This window comes from Gouania willdenowi, chromosome 21 (assembly GCF_900634775.1).
Source record: "Gouania willdenowi chromosome 21, fGouWil2.1, whole genome shotgun sequence".
Lineage (NCBI taxonomy): Eukaryota > Metazoa > Chordata > Actinopteri > Blenniiformes > Gobiesocidae > Gouania > Gouania willdenowi.
This window is the reverse complement of record NC_041064.1, coordinates 8036266-8059181: the sequence shown is the minus strand read 5'-3', so window position 1 is coordinate 8059181 and position 22916 is coordinate 8036266. Positions and strand designations below refer to the sequence as shown.

General features: G+C 36.5%; 1 protein-coding gene across 4 annotated transcripts in view; it reads left to right on the top strand.

Annotated features, from left to right (window-relative positions):
- Positions 1-19898, top strand: part of erbb4b (erb-b2 receptor tyrosine kinase 4b) — a 390990-nt gene extending 371092 nt beyond the window's left edge. For 3 of the 4 annotated variants that reach the window (XM_028435190.1, XM_028435188.1, XM_028435187.1), the window contains 8 exons: positions 3068-3223; positions 4633-4708; positions 6190-6336; positions 9064-9161; positions 10095-10265; positions 15184-15427; positions 16169-16297; positions 16980-19898. In XM_028435190.1, coding sequence (XP_028290991.1) covers positions 3068-3223; positions 4633-4708; positions 6190-6336; positions 9064-9161; positions 10095-10265; positions 15184-15427; positions 16169-16297; positions 16980-17632 — 1674 coding nt within the window. In that variant the 3' untranslated portion in view covers positions 17633-19898. Of the gene's footprint in view, positions 1-3067; positions 3224-4632; positions 4709-6189; positions 6337-9063; positions 9162-10094; positions 10266-15183; positions 15428-16168; positions 16298-16764; positions 16797-16979 lie in introns of all 4 variants that reach the window. The other variant, XM_028435191.1, reaches the window with a different exon arrangement.
- Positions 19899-22916: the final 3018 nt, after the last annotated feature.

Here is a 22916-nt window from a genome sequence, read left to right as displayed (position 1 = left end):
TTGTTGTGCTGTGTTGTTTTTACCTGTCATCACCAGAGTCCACTAAGTTTCCCGGACAACGCCGAAATGACGCTGGATTTCGCCGTTACCCGGAAAAGGGGGGAATGTAGGAACCCTGGTCGATGGTCAAAAGGCGGTAAAAACACTGTCGCACGTTTGGAATTTTATTACACTTTTATGACTCAAAAACAGACAATGGAAAAATGGACCAAGGAACATTTCTTCAAATCCCAGCCTTTCTTCCTGCAGACCTTTTGCTGACACCCATCCTCCCCAAAGAACAGACACCCCACAGAGATAACAGGGATGTAACCTGACACCCTACACCAGAGACATCATTTTCAACATGAAGATTAAAAAGGAAGAAATAAAAATAAAACCTATACACCATCTGATGCTTTAAAGGCAGAACTGTGATTTAAACGAATTTCAGATATGGGACCTCGATTTTAACCATTTGTCTACAGGAAAGAGACTCATCGTGTGCCTCCATCTGACATATTTAAGCACTAATGCAATCACATTTCAAGGGAAATGTTTATAACTTCATATTCCATGATCATTGATAAAAGTGTATTTGTCCTCCTTTGTTATGCTTAAAGCTAGAAATCAGTCATTTCAGGGATAATCAATTGAAAGTCATTTTTCAAGGGTTCATGCAGTTGGCACACACCCATGCTCCATTTTAGACCTAACATGGTAACACCCTATCTAGTTTTATGACTCTTTGTTTAAGAAGCACATGTGGGGATAGCCACACCATTTTGTCTTCTTTACAGGAAAGTTAAGCCTCCCGCTTCTTTCTGCCAGCCAATCAGGTTTCACTCATTCCCACACTGCAGATGTGTCTTGACCAATCAGATAACCTCTTGACATGTTTATAAAAGGCCTCGCTCCCCCTTATCACACGCTCTTACCGCTCTTGCTCCACGCTCTTGCTCCGCTCTTACTTCTCTCTTGTCCTCCTCTTTGCATCTGACTTAACAGTTAGATGTTATTCAGTTTAGTGATGCGGAATTTTTGAGATATTGATTGAACTTCTCTCCAGTCAGGAAGTGGCTACCAGCCACTTCCATAATGACTAACTTTAAGTTTTATCTCCATTTTTGAAATTAACCAAGCAGTTTTTAATTTTTGGAACAAATCAATTTTTATAGCCTCCCATGAGTAAGCTTTAACGAACTCTAGCATCTTTGATTGGAGAACATGTTAGTTAAACTACCCATCGACGTCCAGAAGTGGTGCCGTGTAGGAGAACCAGAACCCCAGCCAGGCCGACAGTATCCCGCGGGCCCGTACAGTGAATGAGCGGAAAACGTCTTCGGAAAAACGCAGGAAAAGCTTTTTCCCCACACACTGCTGGTTACGCAGAAGGAGCTGTCATCATCACGCCTGTTCGAAGGAGGGTAAAACTGCACGCACACACAATTCTGGCAAAAAGGTGGTTCATAACTTAACAAATTCTCTCAATCGAAAATTCTAGATTCATAGTCCATATTTTTCATTTTGGTAAAGTTTTATTAATTTCATTACTTTAACTTTCCATTTTCCTTCTTCCTCTTCCTCAGAGCGTTAGGAAATCCCTATAAATCCCAAACTCACGCAAACATCTAAAACACTCAAAATGTGTAGATACCATACAGCTGTGTTAAAATGTACATTTTGTGTGATACCAATGAGTCAAAATAACTGTGAATGATTGTGAAACTGCCTAATTTATCATCGTGGTAATAGCCTGTAAAATAAACATGTACATATTGTAAACGCTGTGTTTTTGTTGACATTTAAACCTTTATTAAACCTCTATTCTGACGTCAAGAACCCACTACAAAACAGGGAACTGTAACAATTAATTAAAATAAAGTGATCTAGGACACTTAAAACTCAATTCTAGATGGCACCTCTGGCAACGAACATATTAAAATTTAATAATTAATATTTTTGAATATTAATCATCCTTTGTTCCCCTACACAGGTGTCATAATAATGACAACCTAATGTCAGCCTTTATGTAGACAACGGTCAAGTATTACATTTTCTATATTTGAAACGAAACACAATTACGTGTTTATATTTTTATAATGGAGTATATCCGTACACATGTATGATTTTAATTCAGGTGACACAAACTGTGCCAAAGTGACATCCCAACACATTGCTGGTATTTTCATGGACTGACAGTTGTGGCAAAACAATGGCAGATGTTGATTTACACACAATTTTTTTACACAAAGATCTGAATCCAGCTGAAATTAAATGTCTGGTGGAGTGACGTGATGTGAATTAATCGATGCATGAAACTTTTCCAAAAATGTGAACCTTACAAATGTAAATAACAGGGCACTGTAAATGTATAATATCTTTTAAAATAAAAACAATCAGTCTGAAAATCGAAACCTTCTTGTTGTGCAGACTGGATGCTCTGACAGGTCGAATAAAGTCTGCAGGCATAGATTTGGAAATGAGATGATTTTTTATTTTTTATTTACAATATATAGATATACAGTAAATTAATTTCAAGTGTTGCACGTCTATTTTCTTCAAATGGTTCATCTGAAAGGGATGCATAAATATGTGGTCGTCTACATCAGATCTCTGATTTCTCATGAGTAAAACAAAATTATTTACACAAATAATTATTGTAAATGAAAAGCTATGGGAAAGTATTTACTAAAATTCCACTGAGTTAATACATAGTAATTTGAATGGAAGGTGAACGACCGCTTTTATTTGTAAACCAGTCTCTGGGTTGATGCTTATGATGCTTCAAAAATTGCATCGTGTACAGTTGTTGACTGATGAAAATGATAGCTATAAAAAGACAATGTGATGTTAATGATAATGATGGAAACAATATGTCTAATGTGGACTTAATGATTGCTAGAATGATGCTGATAACGACATTGAAGCCAGATGCTTATTGGGTGTAAGTCAAACGTGCACGGGTTGGTGCGTTATTAAGTACAGAGCTCCTGCGTGTCCAACAATATGTGGACATTATTATAAACATACCAAATAATACATGGGGTGTGTGTTTATTTCTGTGTGTGTGTGTTACATGCTGTAGGGAATGATGTACTTGGAGGAGCGCAGACTGGTCCACAGGGATTTGGCAGCCCGTAATGTCCTGGTCAAATCTCCAAACCACATCAAGATCACCGACTTCGGTTTGTCTCGCCTGCTGGATGTTAACGAGAAGGAATACAATGCTGATGGAGGAAAAGTAAATAATCAGCCATTAATGCCATTGATAATCAAGAAAATAACTTTGATATTTTCCTTTAAAACAGGGGTGTCAAACTCATTTTAGTTAAGGGGCCAAATAGGAAGTAGTCTGCAGATTTCTGGTGGCAAAACAAGCAATTTCAGGAATATTATCCCAATAATAAATCCAGGAGGTTCATTTCATCTTCTTTTTGAATATTATGTTAAGGTTTCATTAATTCAGACAACTTTTTTCAGGAAATTTACTTTGGCCTGGCCACGCCCATAAAGAACTCATAAGGCAACATCAAAGCGATCAGTACTCACCTCTGAGGAAGGCTGGCAATTGACAGTCGAAACATGTTAGGAGATCAAAGTAAATTTCCTGATGAAAGTTGTCTGTATAAACTTCAACACAACATACAGTATAAATCATGCATAAAGTATGTAAGGCGCCAACAATATCCAGACAATAAGTGACAGAGATCAGTCCCTGCAGAATTTTTCTCTTTTAAATTTCATTTTGTGACCAATTTTTATTTAATTTGTGGAAATCATGTCAACTAATTTCAGGAAAATTGAGTTCCTTGAACAATTTTAGATTAATTTAAAATCGCAGTCATATAATAGAAGCATGGGAGAATTGCAGTCCTCCAAATATTGTGGAGTATTGTTGAATTTGTGTATTTAGATAACTCAGATATCAGAGCTGAGATATCTATAACTAATTTATTTGTCCTTTTGACTTTCTCCTGTGGACCGAATTAATTGTGGAAAAAGCAGTTATCCGCTTTTACCTGCACAGCTCCAGCTAATGATCCAGTTCATAAAGACTAATATTAAAGCTCAAATTTTCATTTAGTAATTTACAAGTTTGTTAAGATTGTGTAAATATTATTTTTTTTTTTTGGCTTTCACATTGGATTTTTAACCACATTTTCATTCATTCACTACACTGCATTCACTATATGTAACAAAATGCAACAGTAGACATTAACAATAACGAGAGTATTATATCCTAAGGGAGAAAAGCAGTTAAAGCAGAGTGAAAATACAATTTCTGCTCTGTTGAACCTTTTTATTTACCTTTGGGGAGCCAAGATTTCAAATCCCTGTAAATGTTATAAAATTGAAGCCCATAATGTTTACTGTACACCTATATCCAACATTCTATAATCTTCATTTATTTTATTCCCATCTGGCCTCTTTTTTATTTCTTATTGAGAAGGGTGGCCTGTATAACTCCCCTATCACCACTAACACCATCACTACAATCTGTAAAATTGGTCTTGAATCAATTCAAAGTGTTAATCCTCTCTCATACCATTAGATATTAGGAGAACTTACCTTCATGCAAACTGTATTATTGATGTTAACTTATTGTGAATGTGGCTGTATCACTCGTAATGCTATGGTTTTACACAACAGATGCCCATCAAATGGATGGCCCTGGAGTGCATCCATTACCGCAAGTTTACTCACCAGAGTGACGTTTGGAGTTATGGTAAGTTTTTTTTTTTTTAAATTATTTTTTTTTTTTACTTGTTTATACATCACCGTGTGGCGACCGTGGCTCAGGTGGTAGTGGGTCGTCTTCTGATCGAGAGGTTGGGGGTTCAATCCCAGTACCTGACTATGTGTCGAAGTGTCCTTGGGCAAGACACTGAGCCCTAAGTTGCTCCAAGTGGTCGACTAGCGCCTTGCATGGCAGTCCTGTCCCACTGGTGTGTGAATGTGAGAGTGATTGGGTGAATGCGCTGATATGTAAAGCGCTTTGGGACTGCTTCAGTGTGGTGATAAAGCACTATATAAATTAAGTCCATTTACCATTTATTTAGCATCACTTAAATTTACTAAACAATGTCCAAAACCAACTTTACTTTACAATGTAATTAAATGACAGTGTTTAGTTTAGTTTAATGAGCCACAGATTATCATAAACTCTCTTGTAAATGTACTTAGTTTGCAGCTCATGCAATTCATGTACAGACGATGTAGATAATTGTATACCAAGTACACTGTGTTTTTTGAGTTACTCATATTGTGGTTTTTTTTTTGTTTGTTTTACAATTTTTTACAGTGTTTTTATCATTTTCATATTGGCATTATCACAGTGGTTCCCAACCTTTTTCTTGCCGTGATCCCATTTTTTATATCTCAAATTTTTGGCAACCGGAGAGACTTTAAAATTAGTTATTTGATCATATTTGTTATACTGTGTTACTAAACACAGTAGCCTGGATTAGTGCACATAGTGACTTTTTTTTTGTACAGTTTTTTTTTTAATTTTATTTGTTTGTTTTTTTATTTTAGGTAGATTAATATTTGAGAAAGTGAAAGTATAGAATACGCTTGTTTGAGATTATATGTGGTATTTCAATTTAAAATAAAGTAATTATTATTTAAGCTCTTTGAGCTTTCTGCCTCTTCCTGCACTGTATATTTATTTCTGGAATATTATGTATGTTTTTTAACTATAAATAAGTTTTATGAAAACTTTTTTTTTTTTAATATTAATCAGTCATTTTTTAATTGTATTATTACCAGATATTTCAGGCGCCCACATGTTATTTCCAGGCGATCCCACATGATGTCACGACCCCAAGGTTGAAAAGCCATGCATTATCCTAATAACAGGAACAGTAACTTGACTTACAAAGATTTCTTTGTAAATGTAAACCCCCCCAGTTTACATTTTTGCTCGCGTAATAGTTCCAGCAAGTTCATTTTTGTCTTCTTTTTTGAAATAATATGTTACGGTTTCAAATTTCTTGAAAAAAGTTGTCTGAATAAATGAAACCTGAACATATTACCTTTTTTTTTTTGGACTTATCTCTTACTCTTTTTCAAAATAGATTTTCTGTGCTTGTATTTTTTTATTTTATTTTTTTTCTTAATGTGAACAAGTTTTCTCTCTGCCTTCCCTGTTCTTGTTTTCCCTGTAATGTGCCGATATTTCTACCCTGGCCATTTTTTTCTTTGTAGGTGTGACCATCTGGGAGCTGATGACCTTTGGAGGGAAACCATATGATGGGATTTCAACCAGAGATATCCCAGATTTGTTGGAGAAAGGGGAGCGTCTTCCCCAGCCACCCATTTGCACCATTGATGTCTACATGGTCATGGTCAAATGTAAGCATCAAGGAAAACATCAGAGGAAATATCTTTAGGCAATAAGATGAAAAGGTGAAAAGTCACATTCACTGCTAGGGAATGCTGAGAAAAAAACTCTGAAGTGTTAAAAAATTTGATCAAAAATGTTGGGGCCAATTATATTTGTGCAATTATGACATAACTATATTTGTAATTGTAATTGAATTCATATAATTAACTTTGTAATTGTAAATTATATGAAAACTATATAAAAATGGTCAATTACAATTTAATTTATCTGTGGAATTATGTTACAGTTCTATGGCTAAAATATGTTTCATGCCAACCTTTCCTACGACTTATCAGTTCTCTTCAGGATCATTTTACAATTAATCTTTCTTTTAAGTAATTTAATTTAACTTTAGTAACTGTAATTGTAATTGACTTTCAGGGGGAAAATAATGATTTTAATTTTAGTTGTATTTGGGAAAATGCTGGTCACCGAAATCAAAATTAAGTTGTAAATGAAGAACATGGATAATTAAAGACATAATTGTAATTTAAAAATGCAGTTGGCCCCAACCCTGGAACTAGGTCACTTTTTGTATTTTAGATACTTAGAACTTTAGTTGCAAAATTATAATTTTTAACATTAAAATATGGACTTTTTCTCCTGGCAAGGTCATGCCCGCCTTGCATGAACATGTTGGCCTCATTGGTTGGTCACTGTTCTCATGCTGTCAGGCTCCAGGGTCACAGGTGTCACTGTAACCTCTGGCTACTGATGCCAGGGCGACACAAGTCAGTGCCAGCAACGCCCCAGCACTGCTTTGTGTTCCACCAATACAAGCTGTAGCTTCTCTCCTTCACTGTCACTGCAGCTCCTACTGCAGCTCTGAACCTGTGCTTATCTGGCTCTCAGAAGGACGGTCAATGTCATGTGTTGCCACATGCACACAAACAGCACATGTTGTTCCTCGTATTTTGTTTCTCTATCTTTGGCTTTGGCAGGATAAAAGATAATCCCTTTATTTGTGTCATCTCTTGTTGTGGTATTTGTGTACTCAAGTCTGCACATACAGTATGTATTATTCCCCTTAATACCCATTCAGATTGAACTCATGACCAGTGTTCATTTTATTGACTAAAAATGTACAGTATGTCATAGTTTTCATGGACAAAATTGAACAATAACGAGACTAAGTTATGACAATAGTTTTTTTTTTTAACACATGAATGGAAACTCTACCAAAATCTATTGATATTTTTGTCAACCAATAAAAACAAAACTATAGCGTTCACATGGGACAAAATCAAATCAGATCTAATGCTACCTTCACACTGCAGGCAAATGCGAACCAAGTCTGATATTTTTGACCATTTGCGACCTGTATCCGATCTGAATAGCACAATTCTTTTTCAAATCCGACCCAGTTCACTTTCATATGTGGTCTTCAATCCAATACGTATCCGATTTTTTTGCAATGCGACTGCTGTCTATCCGACTCCTATGTCGTCACCATGTGAAAACGTCATTATTCTGAGTCCCAGGAGAAGCCGTGTTGAAAAAGATGCAGCTGCCATCACAGCAAACGGCTAGAGCGATACACCTGGCTCTCTTCTTTATCACCCTCTTTAAAGCCATGATGTGCTGACTTCTGGGGTCATGGGTCACCTTAGGACCTCTTCTGGGGTTGCATTCCGTTCATACTCCAAACTGACTGAAGACTCATTTAATATGTAATATGAACATTCACACAAAAAAAATCACATTTTTGGAAAATATAAGAATTGTGCATTTAAAACCTGCCGTGTGAACGTATAGTGTAAGTCTTTTTTCGAAGGTATCCAATCAAAACTATGGTACTTTTGTTGCGTGGAAGGCGGGACAAGTCGGTAAGTGATCCAATAGGAAGTGAGATGATTGTGTTTGCAGACATGAGATGGCTAATGGTGTCTTCATACACATTTATCACATCAAATCTGTCTGTGTTTAAAAACTATGCTGCATATTGTTATACATTTCTGGGAAACTCCAGTAAAAAAAAGACATAATTTAAAATAGTTGAAATGTGTATTTGCAAGCGAATAAAAAGTTGATGTACTTTTTTTTTTGTCATATTGATTGATTGATTGATTATACTTTAAATTATAATGAAGCACTTATGGTGCTAATAGTGCATTCAAGAATGGAGCTCATTGCTCATCATTCAACAATATTTGGTTTTAAAAATTAAAATGTGTGAATTGCATTCTCACATTTCAGATATAAAGCAAAAGTAAAAAGCCATTCGGATGCTCTAGTAGCCCTCGTTACAGTATTTCTCCGTGGTCTAACAAACCTTTGCATTTTCAATTATTCATTGTGTATGTGCTTCAATCAAAAATGCACACTGTGTTATTTTGAGTTCAAAGGACATCAAAGTATTTTGATTACTTTCATACGGATTTGACAGAAAAGGGAAAGTTGTGCATATTTGACGTGATCTGCGTGGGCAGAACCTCTGACACTAAAGTGTGAGAACTACTGAATCGCCTGATTTGACACACAGCTCCTCCCACTGAGATTCTTCTAAGCATTCACTAGCTCAATTAATATCTGGATAAATTTAGATGGGAATTGCAGATTTGCACATGGGGTCGAACTTGAGGTCAAATATAACCCAAATGCTATAATGCATCCACGGTATAGTGAAGATAACACATGCTTTGTGTGTATGTTGTGTGTTTTATCATTGTAAATACTAATTCGACATTCATTTCTAGGCTGGATGATCGATGCAGACAGTCGACCCAAGTTTAAAGAACTGGCTGCTGAGTTTACTCGAATGGCTCGGGATCCTCAAAGGTACCTGGTTATCCAGGTAAGGAGAACTACGACGTGACGCCCACAGGATGTAAATACAACATCTTTTTATTGCACACATTAAAAAAGTGGCAAAACTGAGGAAGCAATTTTATCTGTATAGGAGCAGCGCAGGTGTTCCAAATATTTATTTAGATTTAATTGTTATTCAAAATCAATTTGGTATCTGTTATTTGCACTTTTCCAGATTTGAGCCGATCATCCTTATTGAAAATGTATGATCACACATTACTAACCTGTTTTATCCTTAGGGTCAATCTGACCCCAGGGATATTTGCCTCCAGAAAATGATTTTCAGTAAATTGGTGACCAAGTTTTTTGTGTCAGGCGCTTTGTTTATTTGTTGAATACATAAATATCCCCCTGATAATGAAACATTGACCTGTTCTCTAGCGCCACCATCAGGCCAAATTTTTAAATTAGAATTTATTTATATTAGAACAGTTTGCATCCAAATATTCTCAAATTTACTGATGACAATGACCGCAAGAGTATGAACCCTATTGGTTGTGGTGATGTATCTCACACACACACACACACACACACACACACACACACACACACACACACACACACACACACACACACACACACACACACACACACACACACACACTTAACTCTGCACCTGCAGGTGTGGGGATGCCAGGTCACACAAAATTTTTACACAGCTAAAACAGCTTGGGGTCAAAGTGACCCCAGTGGAACACCAATGCATGCAATATGGGTTCAGCACATAATAAAAAAATATCATCATGATAACTTTATGAGGAAGATATAAAGTCAACTATTAATGTTTGAATTAAAAACATTGAATGGGGTCAAATTGACACCAAGGATAATATGAGGGTTAAAAAACAAATAATGTTACAATATATATATATACATTTTCAATTGTCTTACTATGCTATGCTATGTTATTCTGTTACAGGGTGACGATCACATGAAGCTGCCCAGTCCCAATGACAGTAGGTTCTTCCAGAACCTCTTGGATGAGGATGGGCTAGAGAACCTAATGGATGCTGAGGAGTATCTGGTACCTCACTCCTACAACATTCCACCTTTAGCATATCCTCCTCGCACACGCATCGATGCCAGCAAGGTACTCGTGTCATGGATTTCTAAAAAAACACCATCAAGCAAAAATGTCAGTTGATATTTTTCAATGCAAACAAGGCCAGGGTTGGGGTCAATTATAATTGTAATTGCAAAATTGATCATTAATTACAATTATTGCATAATTATAATTGTAATTGTAATTTTAGAAATCTGTTGCTCTCATCAAAGTCCTAAAAAAATTGTCACTTCTTATAACGCAGAACTGGGGAACCGTGTTACAGTTCAATGTACAGTTCTATACATACTGTATGTAGTTACTTAAGTTTGCAGCTCAAACTGTATTTAATTGGTTTGTTTATTCAGATCCACTTCTGGACTTTGACCAACTGAAAACTTACTGACGGCTGGTGTAAAGCGAACTAATTATTAGTTATAATAGATAACAACAGTATTTTTGATGACCGTCAAATAAGGAACCAAACGCCAATAGAAAATATTAAAATATGTTCCATCTCAAGCTTTCCCACATTTTACCAGTTGAAAAAAAAAAAAGGCTCAGACTCCCCAAACAAAAATATTAAAACCTTTTTTTTTTTTTTTTGAATGATTAGGAAGTTTAACAAGGTAACCAATAGATAGGAAAGACATTAGATGATAGATAATTGTTTTTAGTGTATGTTACAGCTGATTTAGGAGCCGTTATCATAAGAGATGCTAACAGAAAGCTAACAGAAGGAGAAGGTTAACTTTTATTTGTTTATTTATTTCAGGCTCTGTAATTGTGATTAATTGTAACTGAACTTTAGTAATTGAGAACATAATTGTAATTGACTTTCTGAGGATAAGAAATAATTGTCATTTAATTGTATTTGGACAAAAAGCTTGTCACTGTAATCATAATTGAATTGTAATTGAACATGTGTAATTGAAAATGTAATTGTAACTGAAAAATTTATTGACCCCAACCCTGAGATAAGTCCCTGTTTTCGGTGACCTTAAACTTAAAATGAGTCAGGCATAACATCTGAAAATGGACAAAAGTTGACTGAGGCACTTTTATTTTTATGAGAATGCTGATATTCAAACCTGTGCAGCAAACCTTAAAAACGGCGAAGCTTAAAAAGCACTTTGGATGTTGTACAATGCTGATATACTGTATAGTCAGAAAACAAACTAAAAATAGCTTGGTCGACACCACCAAATTCCCTGGGTAATAAACTAAGCTGAAAGACTCACAATAGAAAATGTGGAATGTACTAGTCCACGTTTGCAGATGTTTGCTGTTTTCCTGACACTCATGATTTTGATAATGAGCACCAGTATCTGACATTTTAGAATCATAAAAAGTTTAATTTCCAACACTGGAAAAATGTGTACACTATACCGAGAGACTTAGACATGTTTAAAGGACAGAATTGATTGGACGCAACTTAACTAAATAAACCTTTCTTTTACTTTATTGTAGTATTTTAGGCCCAAATTTTATGAAAGGCATATAACCCATGATTGTTGTCACTGTTCTTCAGTAATTGTTATAAAATGTATATTTGTTCATTTAGTATTGGGGATGGGAATTCTGAGAACTCCCAGTAATCCAATTCCTAGGAATCGTTTGTTTGCTTGCCTGTCAATTCCGCTTATCGGTTCCTCTTACGTCACAAATGCGTAACGACAAACTCCTCCAGGTCCTGTATATATATATTGTGTTTATGCTAGCACCAAGTGAAGCTCCTTCCACCATATAGTTGTTTGTTGTCTACTACGGAGTATCCACCACCTCCTCCACCCGCAGCTGTGCTGTCCTCCATGCTGTGTTTGTAGCTTTTCTGTTGCTACGCTAGTCACTTCCGGGTTCTGTACACTCGCACTAAAGTTGCTTCTTGCACTGATTTTTCTTCTGAAAACAACAAACTTCAGCAAGAACACACACCAGTTTATGTCCTCATAACAAGTAATCAAACACGGGAGACGGACTGGTACTGGTCGTTGTCTTTAGTTTGCTCTTTCACACTGGTACACACACACACACACACGCACACGCACACACACACACACACGGCTGATGGCGTCACATGTAACAACGGGGACGGCGTCTCTGAAGGTCCATTTATAGAAATGTAAACAAAGGCTAAACTAAAGTTTTGCCGTTTAAATACAAAACAATAAGTGCAGCTGTACTTTTGGTTAATATGTTCTTTTTTACAGAGTAATTATTTGTTTTGTGTCTGAATTAGTTTTAGATCAAGTTGTTACAATTTCAAAAGGAGCACTGTAAATATTCTCACGTTTGTAGCCAAACTGGGTCATATGTAATAATAATAATAATAATAATAATAATAATAATAATGATAATAATAATAATTCATTTATTTTATAAAGAGAGCTGATATCCCTGCAGGAAATTAAACAGACAAAGATAATTTAAATGGTAAATGGTAAATGGACTTGATTTATATAGCGCTTTATAACCACACTGAATCAGTCTCAAAGTGCTTTACATATCAGCTCATTCACCCATTCACTCTCACATTCACACACCAGTGGGACAGGACTGCCATGCAAGGCGCTAGTCAATATAATAAAGAGTTAAAGCAAACAAATCCATTTGTATTATTTCATTCCCTTACCCAATGAAAATTGATAAGAGAATCGGTCAGGAATCAAATTGATAAGCAATTTTTATCAATTCCCATCCCTATTTAGTATGTAGGGTATAAGTTATAGTCTTTGCTATGAATAATTGGTTTAGATGGTGCCAACAAGGGTAATAACAATAGTCAGTGTTTGAAAGTGGAGTTTCTTTCTGCTGTACAAGCACTTATTGCCATTTTAAAACTCTCACCTTGCTTTCTTATTTTATCTTCTTTCTTCTGGTTGCCTTCTTTTATTTTCTGTCTCAATTTGTCTTTTGAAAGACGACTGTAATTGCCTTCTGCAAAACTAGAGTTCGGAGCCAAATTTCTCCACTTTTTCAGTTGTTCAAACGCTCATTGTCTTCTTTTGGAAGTAAATCTAACACAAAGCTAGTCACACAGCCAGAACGCGGCTATTTCACATTCCAATATCCCTCGTGTTTGTGTCAGGGTAAAAATGTTTGCTGAAAGACCAAAGAAGGACATGGCTTCAAATATGTTTGGTGTAATTCAGAGGGAAGAAAAATCATGTGTTAAATAGCTTAAAGATTGCATTTGACTATAATAAAGACCTTGGTTTTTTTATTCAGGCAAAAAAATCTTTCAAAAGTTTACTTTTTAAAAATAATTTTTCTTCTGTATTGTTGAGCTCCAATCAATGGATGTGCAAAAATAAAAATAAAAATCTGAAAGTGATCAATGTGTTTGCTATATCTATTAAAGAAGACCAATCAAATAATTCATCATTGCATCAATGATTGATCAGTGAATGGTTGCTACTCTCTCCACCTTTAAGGCTAAACTCAAAACCTACTTATTTGCTAAAGTGTATACCGTATAATAGCATTAACCTAACCACTAGGAACAAAGCCCTAAACCTATAAACTAGGAACTAAAAACTAAGATTATATAGTAGAACACCAACTCTATATTCAAACACAATCCACCATCTACACATAACTGTAATGGGCCGCAATGGGTGAAGTCCAGTCAGACAAGGTTGTGCCGGGTTGTAGCCACCTCCCACTTCTGACCCTCATTGGATACCCATCACACTACTCACACTGCTCACACACTATTTACACTGATGTCCACCCCATACTCACTCTCATTCCACTCACACATTATTTAGCACCAGGTGTTTCTATGCAGGCAGACCTGCTAATAGTGTATCATGTTTTTCTGCAGTCTGTACCTTCTCCTTGCCCTTCTCTCTCTTTTCAGTTTTTGGCAACTTGAAGCTGGGGCTGGCATTAGATTTTTGACATGATTTATTTATTTTAAAAATTGTTTTTAAAAAAATGTAATCTTAATCCAAAGAAAACAGTTATGCCCTAGTAAAAAAAAATATTATGTATTTATGTTATGGTATTCTCTAAAAAAATAGACACAACTGGAGCCAATTACCTTTTTAAACCTTTTGTCAGTTTCTATTTGTGGACAATTGATAGTGTCTTAAATCTTGATGTCTGATACCACTGAAGTAATTGTAGCCTCAACCAATAAGATTTGATCACTCAAATAGAAATTTTGATTGTACAAGAACCATATCAGCTTTTTGGAAATGCTTTAAGGTAAGTGAGAGTGGCAAATGACAAGGTGAGCAGCATTTTGTACGTTACTTTATAAAAGTGTAGAAGTGACTTACAGTATGTAAGTTTGAACAAAGGCTTATGGCATCAATAGGTACTGGTATGGGTACTCGTTATTGGTGAGCAGACAAGAATATAGCACAAAATTTGTGCTGTAATCAAAATAATATTTTTTCTGAGTTTTCAGACTTACTTTAAAGCATTTTACAACAACAAACCAATTCTGATATTTAATAAATGAGGGGACAAAGATAGATTAGAGAAGAGTGCCTGGTGAGGCTTTTGAAGCCCTTTGAGTTGCTGGTTTTGAGCACATACACAAATGCACACAGCAGGGCAGGCCTGATAGGGCTACTTTAAGACTTTGCTTCATGAAGCCTTTTTAATTATAATCCCATTAATTAAATTGTCCTTGGTAGTCACGCTGTCATGTCATTGTTTGGCACAACTGTTTATTCTCCCCTGCCAGTCATACTTCAATGCTACTGAATATAAATGGCAATGGGAAAAACTTCAACTGAAATTCCAATGTTTTGGTTGTTATGAGGTACTTATATGTTTATTTGCCTGTATAACATAATCTAATCAATGGACAAAACTCCTTTCAATCAGTTTCCAAATCCAATTTGCTACAAGTTGTATTTGAAAAGATTAGAAATCATTGCATGGGATTGATTTTTTTTTTCCTTCTTATAATCAAGCCACTTTTATCTCTTCCCCTCTCGGTTCCTCTCAGAGCCAGTTTGCTTGTCAGGACCCCAGTTTCAACATGGAGGACATGCTTGCTACACTTCCCCGAGGAGTCTCTGTTCCACCCGTATCCGGAGGTTGCCTCACGTCCCAGGAGCTTTCTACAATGGGACAGACTGCTGGTGGATTTAGTCGTAGTAACCAGGATGACCCTCGCTGCAATGGTACTCTGAGGAAGCAGGCTTCCCCAAGATCAAGCACACTTGGAGCAACACTTGCTCCTGGAGCAGGTAAAGCAGAAATAAGAAGGGTATATACCACAGATTGCAGGTGTAGATGGAGTTTTTAACATGCCTCTGGTCAAACTAATGAGGGGTACACACATAAGGATTTTTCTAAATCTAAAGAGAGTGTGCTCCGTAATGTAAACACCACACATTTCACCATTTTGTCCCGCTATCAATTTCATCACGAGAGCCAACTACGTGATATAATGCAGTGTTTCAAGCAAAAGTGACTTAGAATGCCACCTGAGGTCAGAACTTCTACTCGGTAAAGGCGGGAAAAACGTCATAATATCATAGTGGTCAGACATGTTTGAGATATTTTGACTAATTTTCAACTCAGAAATTCAGACTTCCAAGTTACTGTGTTTCTCAGTAAGCTATCTTCTTGATATCCTACATTCATGAGTCGGCTTTCCCCACACATAAAGAGTTTTGGCCGTACGTATTGAACAGGTTTAATATTCACGATTATCGGACCCGACCCATTTATTATTATCAGATTATCAGATTATCAGACCAAATTACTTTCAACACACCTCAAACCACAGGATAAACCTATAGGATGATCTTATGACATGATATAATCTGGCATTTGCTATCCATGCTCTGGAAGGAGGAAAATTGGGATAAAAAAGGCCCGATTGCCTTTATGTGTGTACCCTGCTTAAGAAACATTTGCAACTTGAAAGTACTGTAACTCAAGTGTAAATCCTATTAATTTTTTTTTTTCGTTTACCTCCCAAGGTGGTGGTGAAGACAGTAGTGGACAACGCTACTGTGCAGATCCAACTAGTCTTTTAGGAGAACGAGCATCCAAGGGAGAGAAGAACCTGGAAGGTTACGCAAGTGCCACAAGAGATAAGAACAACTCAGGTTCTCAAACATTTTTATATTGGTTGGTTGGTGGACGGGTGGGTGGGTAGGTGAGTGGTTGATTGGCTGGGTGGTGGATTGGTTGGTTGGTTGGTGGATTGGTTGGTTGGCTGGTCAGTTGATGGTTTGGTTGGGTGGTTGGTGAGTTGGTGGATGGCTACGGGCTCATGGGACTCTCTCTGTCATGTCATGTTGGCCTTTTAAACTTTGTAAAGGCAATAGGCATCAAAAGTTTTCTGGAAGCCACACCTCAAGCATCTTGTTTCAAATTAGTTTTTTTATTTATATGCCAAACTCCAAACTATTCCGAACTAGTGAGGTAAAGCTTCAAGAAGGAACTCAGTTGCCTTTGCTTGGTTTATTTGACCTTTATTAACATGACCTGACCTGGATGCAAGTGTGAGCTAGAGTTATTTTGCATGCAGTTGCTGAATGCAGTTTTGTTGAACTATTAGTCACCTTTACAGGAGAAGATCCACACAAAGACAATGTCTGAAATGTAAGTTAAATTGACAAATCATCAACTTCACTGCAGAATTGCTTTCTGACCCTTTTTTCCTGATGTAATAAATAACAGGTGTGATTACTTACAGTTACAAATGTTAAAAGCTATTAGAGGCCTCATTATGGAAAATGGAAAAAAAATGAAAAACCAAAACGTACCATCTCCTTATCCTTTCAGATTATCTCAACCCTGTGGAGGAAAACCCCTTTGTCACACGTCGCAGGAATGGTGACGCCCACTCAGCGATTGATGGAGCAAGTTGCCACACTCTGCACCAAGCCGGAGCCACTGCTGCCCCTAAAAGCCAGTCTAACCATCGTGACGATGCGTATGTGAATGAGCCACTGTACCTGAATACGTTCCTCAACCTTGGAGATAAAAATGGACTGGCTGGTGCAGTCCCTGTATCTGGCCCTGGGACTTCTGCTGTACAATCAGTGCTGCAGACCATCAACCCGTCCACGTCCAGTCACACAGTCTCCACCACTGGATACCTTCCTCATGCTTCGTATCCATCTCACACCTTGCATCCAGGGCATTCAGGACACGCTCTGCACTCAGGCATCTCTAGCGGCACCATCATGTTTGATAAGAAAAGCAAGAAAGCTACTTTTGATAATCCTGAATACTGGCAGCACAGTCTCCCTCCCAAATCGTCCATGCACAACCCAGAGTACCTGCAGGACTGCAGCACACGGTTCTTCTACCGGCAAAATGGACGCATTCGCCCGGCTGTGGCCGAAAACCAGGAATACTTGTCTGACGCTGCTATGAAGGCTACAAATGTTCTGCCACCCCCTCCATACAGACAGAGGAACACTGTGGTGTAGTCGTCTATTTGTAGCACACGGGTGGTCAGGACAGAAGGACTCAACAGAGATGAACATCAACAGTGTGTCTGTTCCATGCAGTGTTTTTCAACATGGATTCTGAACATTCTTCGATGTTGGCAAATCTTGTCTTTTCACTGTAAAGTTCTGATTTTTGGAGAGAAAGAAGAGGAGAGGACCGATACTGGCAACCGATTTGGCACTGATAGCTCTTTCGTCATGACATTTTCTGTCTTCTACTGCTTCTTTTTTGCCTAAAAGGCTCAAGCTTATCACAACATCTCTCAGTTGTTCAGTGCTAGAGAAACTTGCTTCTTCATCTTCAGCACCAGATGGTGAAGTTTTAAAAATAAGAAAACAATCAAAGACTGAAAAAAGATGTTCATGGAACAAAAAAAAGAGAGAGGAAAAACTGAAGAAAAAAAATGATTATTTTCAATATTTTGTTCATACACCCATCATTTCTCACTCGTTGTACCTGTACATGCCACCGAGCCAGCACACGCCATTATATTCACTCAGTTTTTAGTATCACAAGCACATATAATTGTATCTTGACTTACCAGAAAACCAGCAGTCGTGCTAACAGTCCCAGGTGTGTTTTGCATGCCTCTCTACACCCTTGTTTAACTTTTACATTTCACCTTTATCACACAAACGCACAACTTATATCATATCTGTCACGCATTACCATGTTTGTGGGCTTGACACACCACTAACAATAATAAATCAGTGCACTTAATCCATATTTTTGAGGAAAAGGGAAACCGCGGTTGGTCGTGTGGCAAAGAAAGAGGGTCAAGGAAAGGAAATGGAACCACCCGAAGTGAGAGGAATGTATCAAAGGTATTTAAGGGCACAAGGTCAGGGACTAACAGTCCAGTATTATGATTTTTATTTTCTTTAAATCTAGAATTATAATTAAGAAATTTAATTAATTTTAATTGTATATCAAGAATGATGGCGGGCATCACTTCATAACATGTTAACATGTAAGAAGTGTCTTTCTCTTCAGCACTCTTGCTTTCTCGCCTTCTCTAATAGTATATTATTATATAATTTTGTCTAAGAAAGGGATTGGATGAATAGAGTAGTTATGATCAAGCCAGTTATGTCATTAGCACACACCAACACAATTCTGGGGGTTCAGCTCTGTCTGGTAGGAAGCTTAAATACAAGAAAATGCCATGTTTTTGGCAACTCTTGGTCTACATATTATGTTCGCAATTAGTGTCACTATTAAGGTTCCAAAACCAGAAAATTACCTCCAATCATGTCCCTATTTCATTCATCTTTTAAGACTAGGGTTCACTCTACAGTGAAGTATTGAATAGAAATAAGCCATTATCATTTAATAACTAACATCACGATTTAGTTGATGGTTTGATTTCCTTGTGCACACTATACTACCAGATGCCATATGACACTAAAAGGAACCCAAAATAGGATTTTTAATGGACATTGAACCAACTAAAGCCAATGATATTCTGGTGCAGCAATATTGCTTTTATTTGAGTTGCTGCCAACAATTAATTGATTTTTTTTACATTTATATCCAAATGTAATAATACTGTAGTTAATGCTGGTTAATTGTCTCAAAAGTCACAAATTAGCAAGCAGTTCTCAAAATAGTCTCAAACGATTTGCCAAAATTTACTTCAGGTCATAAAAATAGCTGATATTATTTATTTCATTTAACAATATTAAAGGGTTACATTGGATCTCAATGCAATTCCCTATTATAAAGAGTTCATTGTATTTGGCAATTGAAAATTGCCAAATACATTTTTCTCGTAGGAGTTCTTATTATTTTTCTTCTGCAACTCCTTTTACCTGGAACTCCTCCTCGGCTATTAATACAGCACTAATGACACGTATGTCATCTCATAGGGGCAATGTCAAGGATGTGCAGTTGACCGTTTTTGGAGCCAATATCTTCATATCTCTACCAATCTTTATCAATTATAAGTATGATGCTTACATTTTTGGAAAAGCTCATCTCAAGTGGAGTATTTTTATTTATTGGACCAAAGCTGTACAACCTACCAGTAAAAAGATTGGTAGGGGTCAAAGTTCATGATGTCACAAAAAACAAAAACACTTTTTTTCCCTATAACTTGGCCACAAATTGAGATACAGTGCTCAAACTTCTACCATTGAACAATATTTCCTTTCAATGTGTGACCTTGACCTTTGTTCAAGGTCGTAATTAAGGTCAAGGTCAAGCATCTGTTTTTCCTGCATTATTAATTAGTAAAAAGAACAAACTTGTCAACAAATCCAGATACAGGTTGTCATTTTTTTTAATTTTCAATTGCCAAATACCTTGCCTAGTTGTTGTTATTATTATTATTATTATTATTATTATTATTATTATTATTATTATTATTATTATTATTAATATTATTGTTAATAATAATATCAATTGTTTTAGTTTGCATTAAAATCAAGTATTTAAGAGCAGAATACATCAAATTGATATATAAATTTGTTGCACTGTTTTTCCAAACAATAAATATTCCAACATAAATTTTCTTGCATACCTTGAAGCAGTGGTTCTCAAACGTTTTCTTTTGCACCTCCATCACAAGAAAATTTCAACAAAATTGTTCAAAAATGTAACTTTTTCAGAAAAAGAAAAAAAATATATTCTTCTATCATTATTCTTCAAAACTCGTAGAAAATAAGATAACATTTGCAAACACATTTTATAGCAGCAATAATAAAGTTTTTTGAGTGCAAGGAAGAAAGAAAATGTCATGCTCAATGTTCAGCAAGGCCATTCTCAGCCCCCCTTGTCATTATGCCACGTCCCCCAGTTTGAGAACCACTGCCTTCAAGGATTAAAGTCTATTGCCCAACTTAAGCAATATGTCCCAGTGTCTTTACAAATGGAGATTGTGTCAGCTCATGTTGCTGCTTTTATATGTACCAATACCCTCTCGGACTGTTACACAACCTTGTGCCTCTGTAAGAAATCATATTGGTTCGAGCTGTGCTAATAATTTACGGTGTAAGAACACAGATGGTGCACTGGCATAGTGCTGGCTGTGCCTTTCACGTTTAATGGGAAATAATATTTGTCTAGTTGAGGTGCAGCTGAGACAGTTTCCACATATTAAAAATACATCAAACTTAATCATGTGAACGCGTTGTGAAAAATTAAAAATAAGTGTGAGAAATAAGTTTTTTTGCGGATGATCAGTAAAAATGTGAAAGTTAGCAAACATTTTAATTTTTCAGTATTCTTTTATGTAGTTTTTGGATTTACTAATCTGACTTACATGTTAGAATTGCTGTAATACCCTTTTAGAAATGGCCAGGGTTGGGGTCAATTACATTTTTCAGTTACAATTATGTTTTCAATTACGCATGTTCAATTACAATAACAGATACCAGCATTTTTTTTCCAAATACGATAATTTTTGTTATCCTCAAAGTCAATTACAATTAAGTTCTCAATTACTAAAGTTCAATTGCAATTACTGAGTCTGAAATAAATAACCTATTAAAAGTTAACCTTCCTCTTGTGTTAGCTTTCTGTTAGCATAAAAACATAAAAACACTAAAAACAGATATCTATCATCTATTTTTTTTTTCCTATCTATTAGTTATCTTGTTAGACTTTTAAAAAATGAAAATATAGGATTGAATAATTCTGGTGCTTCAATTTTTTTAGATGGTAAAATGTGGGAAAGCTTAATATGAAATAATGAGCTACATATGTGTAGAACTGTACATAGAACTGCGGTTTCCCAGTTTTGTGTTTAATAATAGTTGACAGTTTTTATAGAAATTTCATGGCAATTACAATTACAAAGTTAGTTATCTAAACTCAATTACAATTTAATAACGATTACAGCAGCAACATATTGTTTATTTACAATTATTTACAATTACAATTATTAATTTCACGATTACAATTATAACTGACCCCAACCCTGGAAATGGCAGATGAGACCTTGTCACGTTGATGTTTTTCCATAAAGAGCGTTTTTGTACGTTTGCCAGGCGGCCCAACTCCAGTCCAGGTGGAGCATCGTTCAACTTGTTGTGGATGTTTCCCTACTTCACCACCTCATCGTAAAAGATCATTACCAGGCCTTCTGTAGAGCTACACAATGACACATTCATTAATTCAGGTGTATTGGAGCTCTCAAACATCCTCGATAGCCTCCCCCCAAGGACTGGAGTTAGACTCCCTTGCTGTAAACCCTTCCCCAGCCTACCTTTCATATATCAACGTTTTACTAGCAGCAGGTTCTACACAATTGCACCGCCACACGTGTGAGGAGAAAAAAAAAGCAATAAAGACTCACCAAAAGGTTTTCCAAATGGATCTCAGTGGAAAAATCGAGCCAATCATCTGATGGTTGCAAAGCTGCTGGTGTTCTCTGCCTGCGAGCATCAACGAGGGGCTTTTAGGTTTTTTGAATGCTAATTCTTCCGCTTTCCCTTGTTGATCTGTGGGGAAATCATCTAATCCAACATCTCAGTGAGTGCACCAGCTGAGAAACCCTGAACGACAAGGCAATAGCTTGTAATCCTGCAGCGAGGTTAAAACTGAAGTATTAGCATTCAAGAAATGTTACCCAGCCAATGCATCAATGTTACAAAAGCTCGGCGAGGAAAAGGTGCAAGTGTACTGTAACTGGCAGAGGAGGCGCTAGTTAATCACCTTTTTCCCTCCTAGGAGGAAACTATTACGACTCATGTGCTGTAAAAACCAAAAGCGGCACCAAAAAGGGACCATAAATGAGAAAATAACTTAAATTAACACAAGTCCAAGCTAATGTGAAAGAGATCCTACATTTTGTTAAAAAATGAACTGCCCATGCAACTAAGCAGCTGTAGGAAAACTGTTATTTGAGTCCATCTGACTCCATTTTATCCTGTTTTCTTTTAGGGTTAAATATCTGTTTTGCCAACAGTGTTATTGCTCCTAAGCTAGATGCCTAATCTTTTCCAAGAAACAAAAATAACTTTTTACCTCTCTTTTTCATTTCCTGATAATGTCAAACTCGAGGCTCGCTGGCCAAGTTTGGCCCACCAGAGCATCTAGTCCAGCCAGAAAATGAGTTGCAAAGTCAAGGACTTTGTTTTAATTTGTGTCTTTTCCTTCACAAAAAGCAAAAAAAAAAAGATTTTTTGTCTGGCCCACTTGCAGGACAAACTGGGTTGTATGCGACATCCCTGATCTAAACCATAATCCTATAAGGCACTTTACCTTAACTTGGATTTAAAAGATAAATAAATAGATAAAAAAAATTTTGATCAAACATAC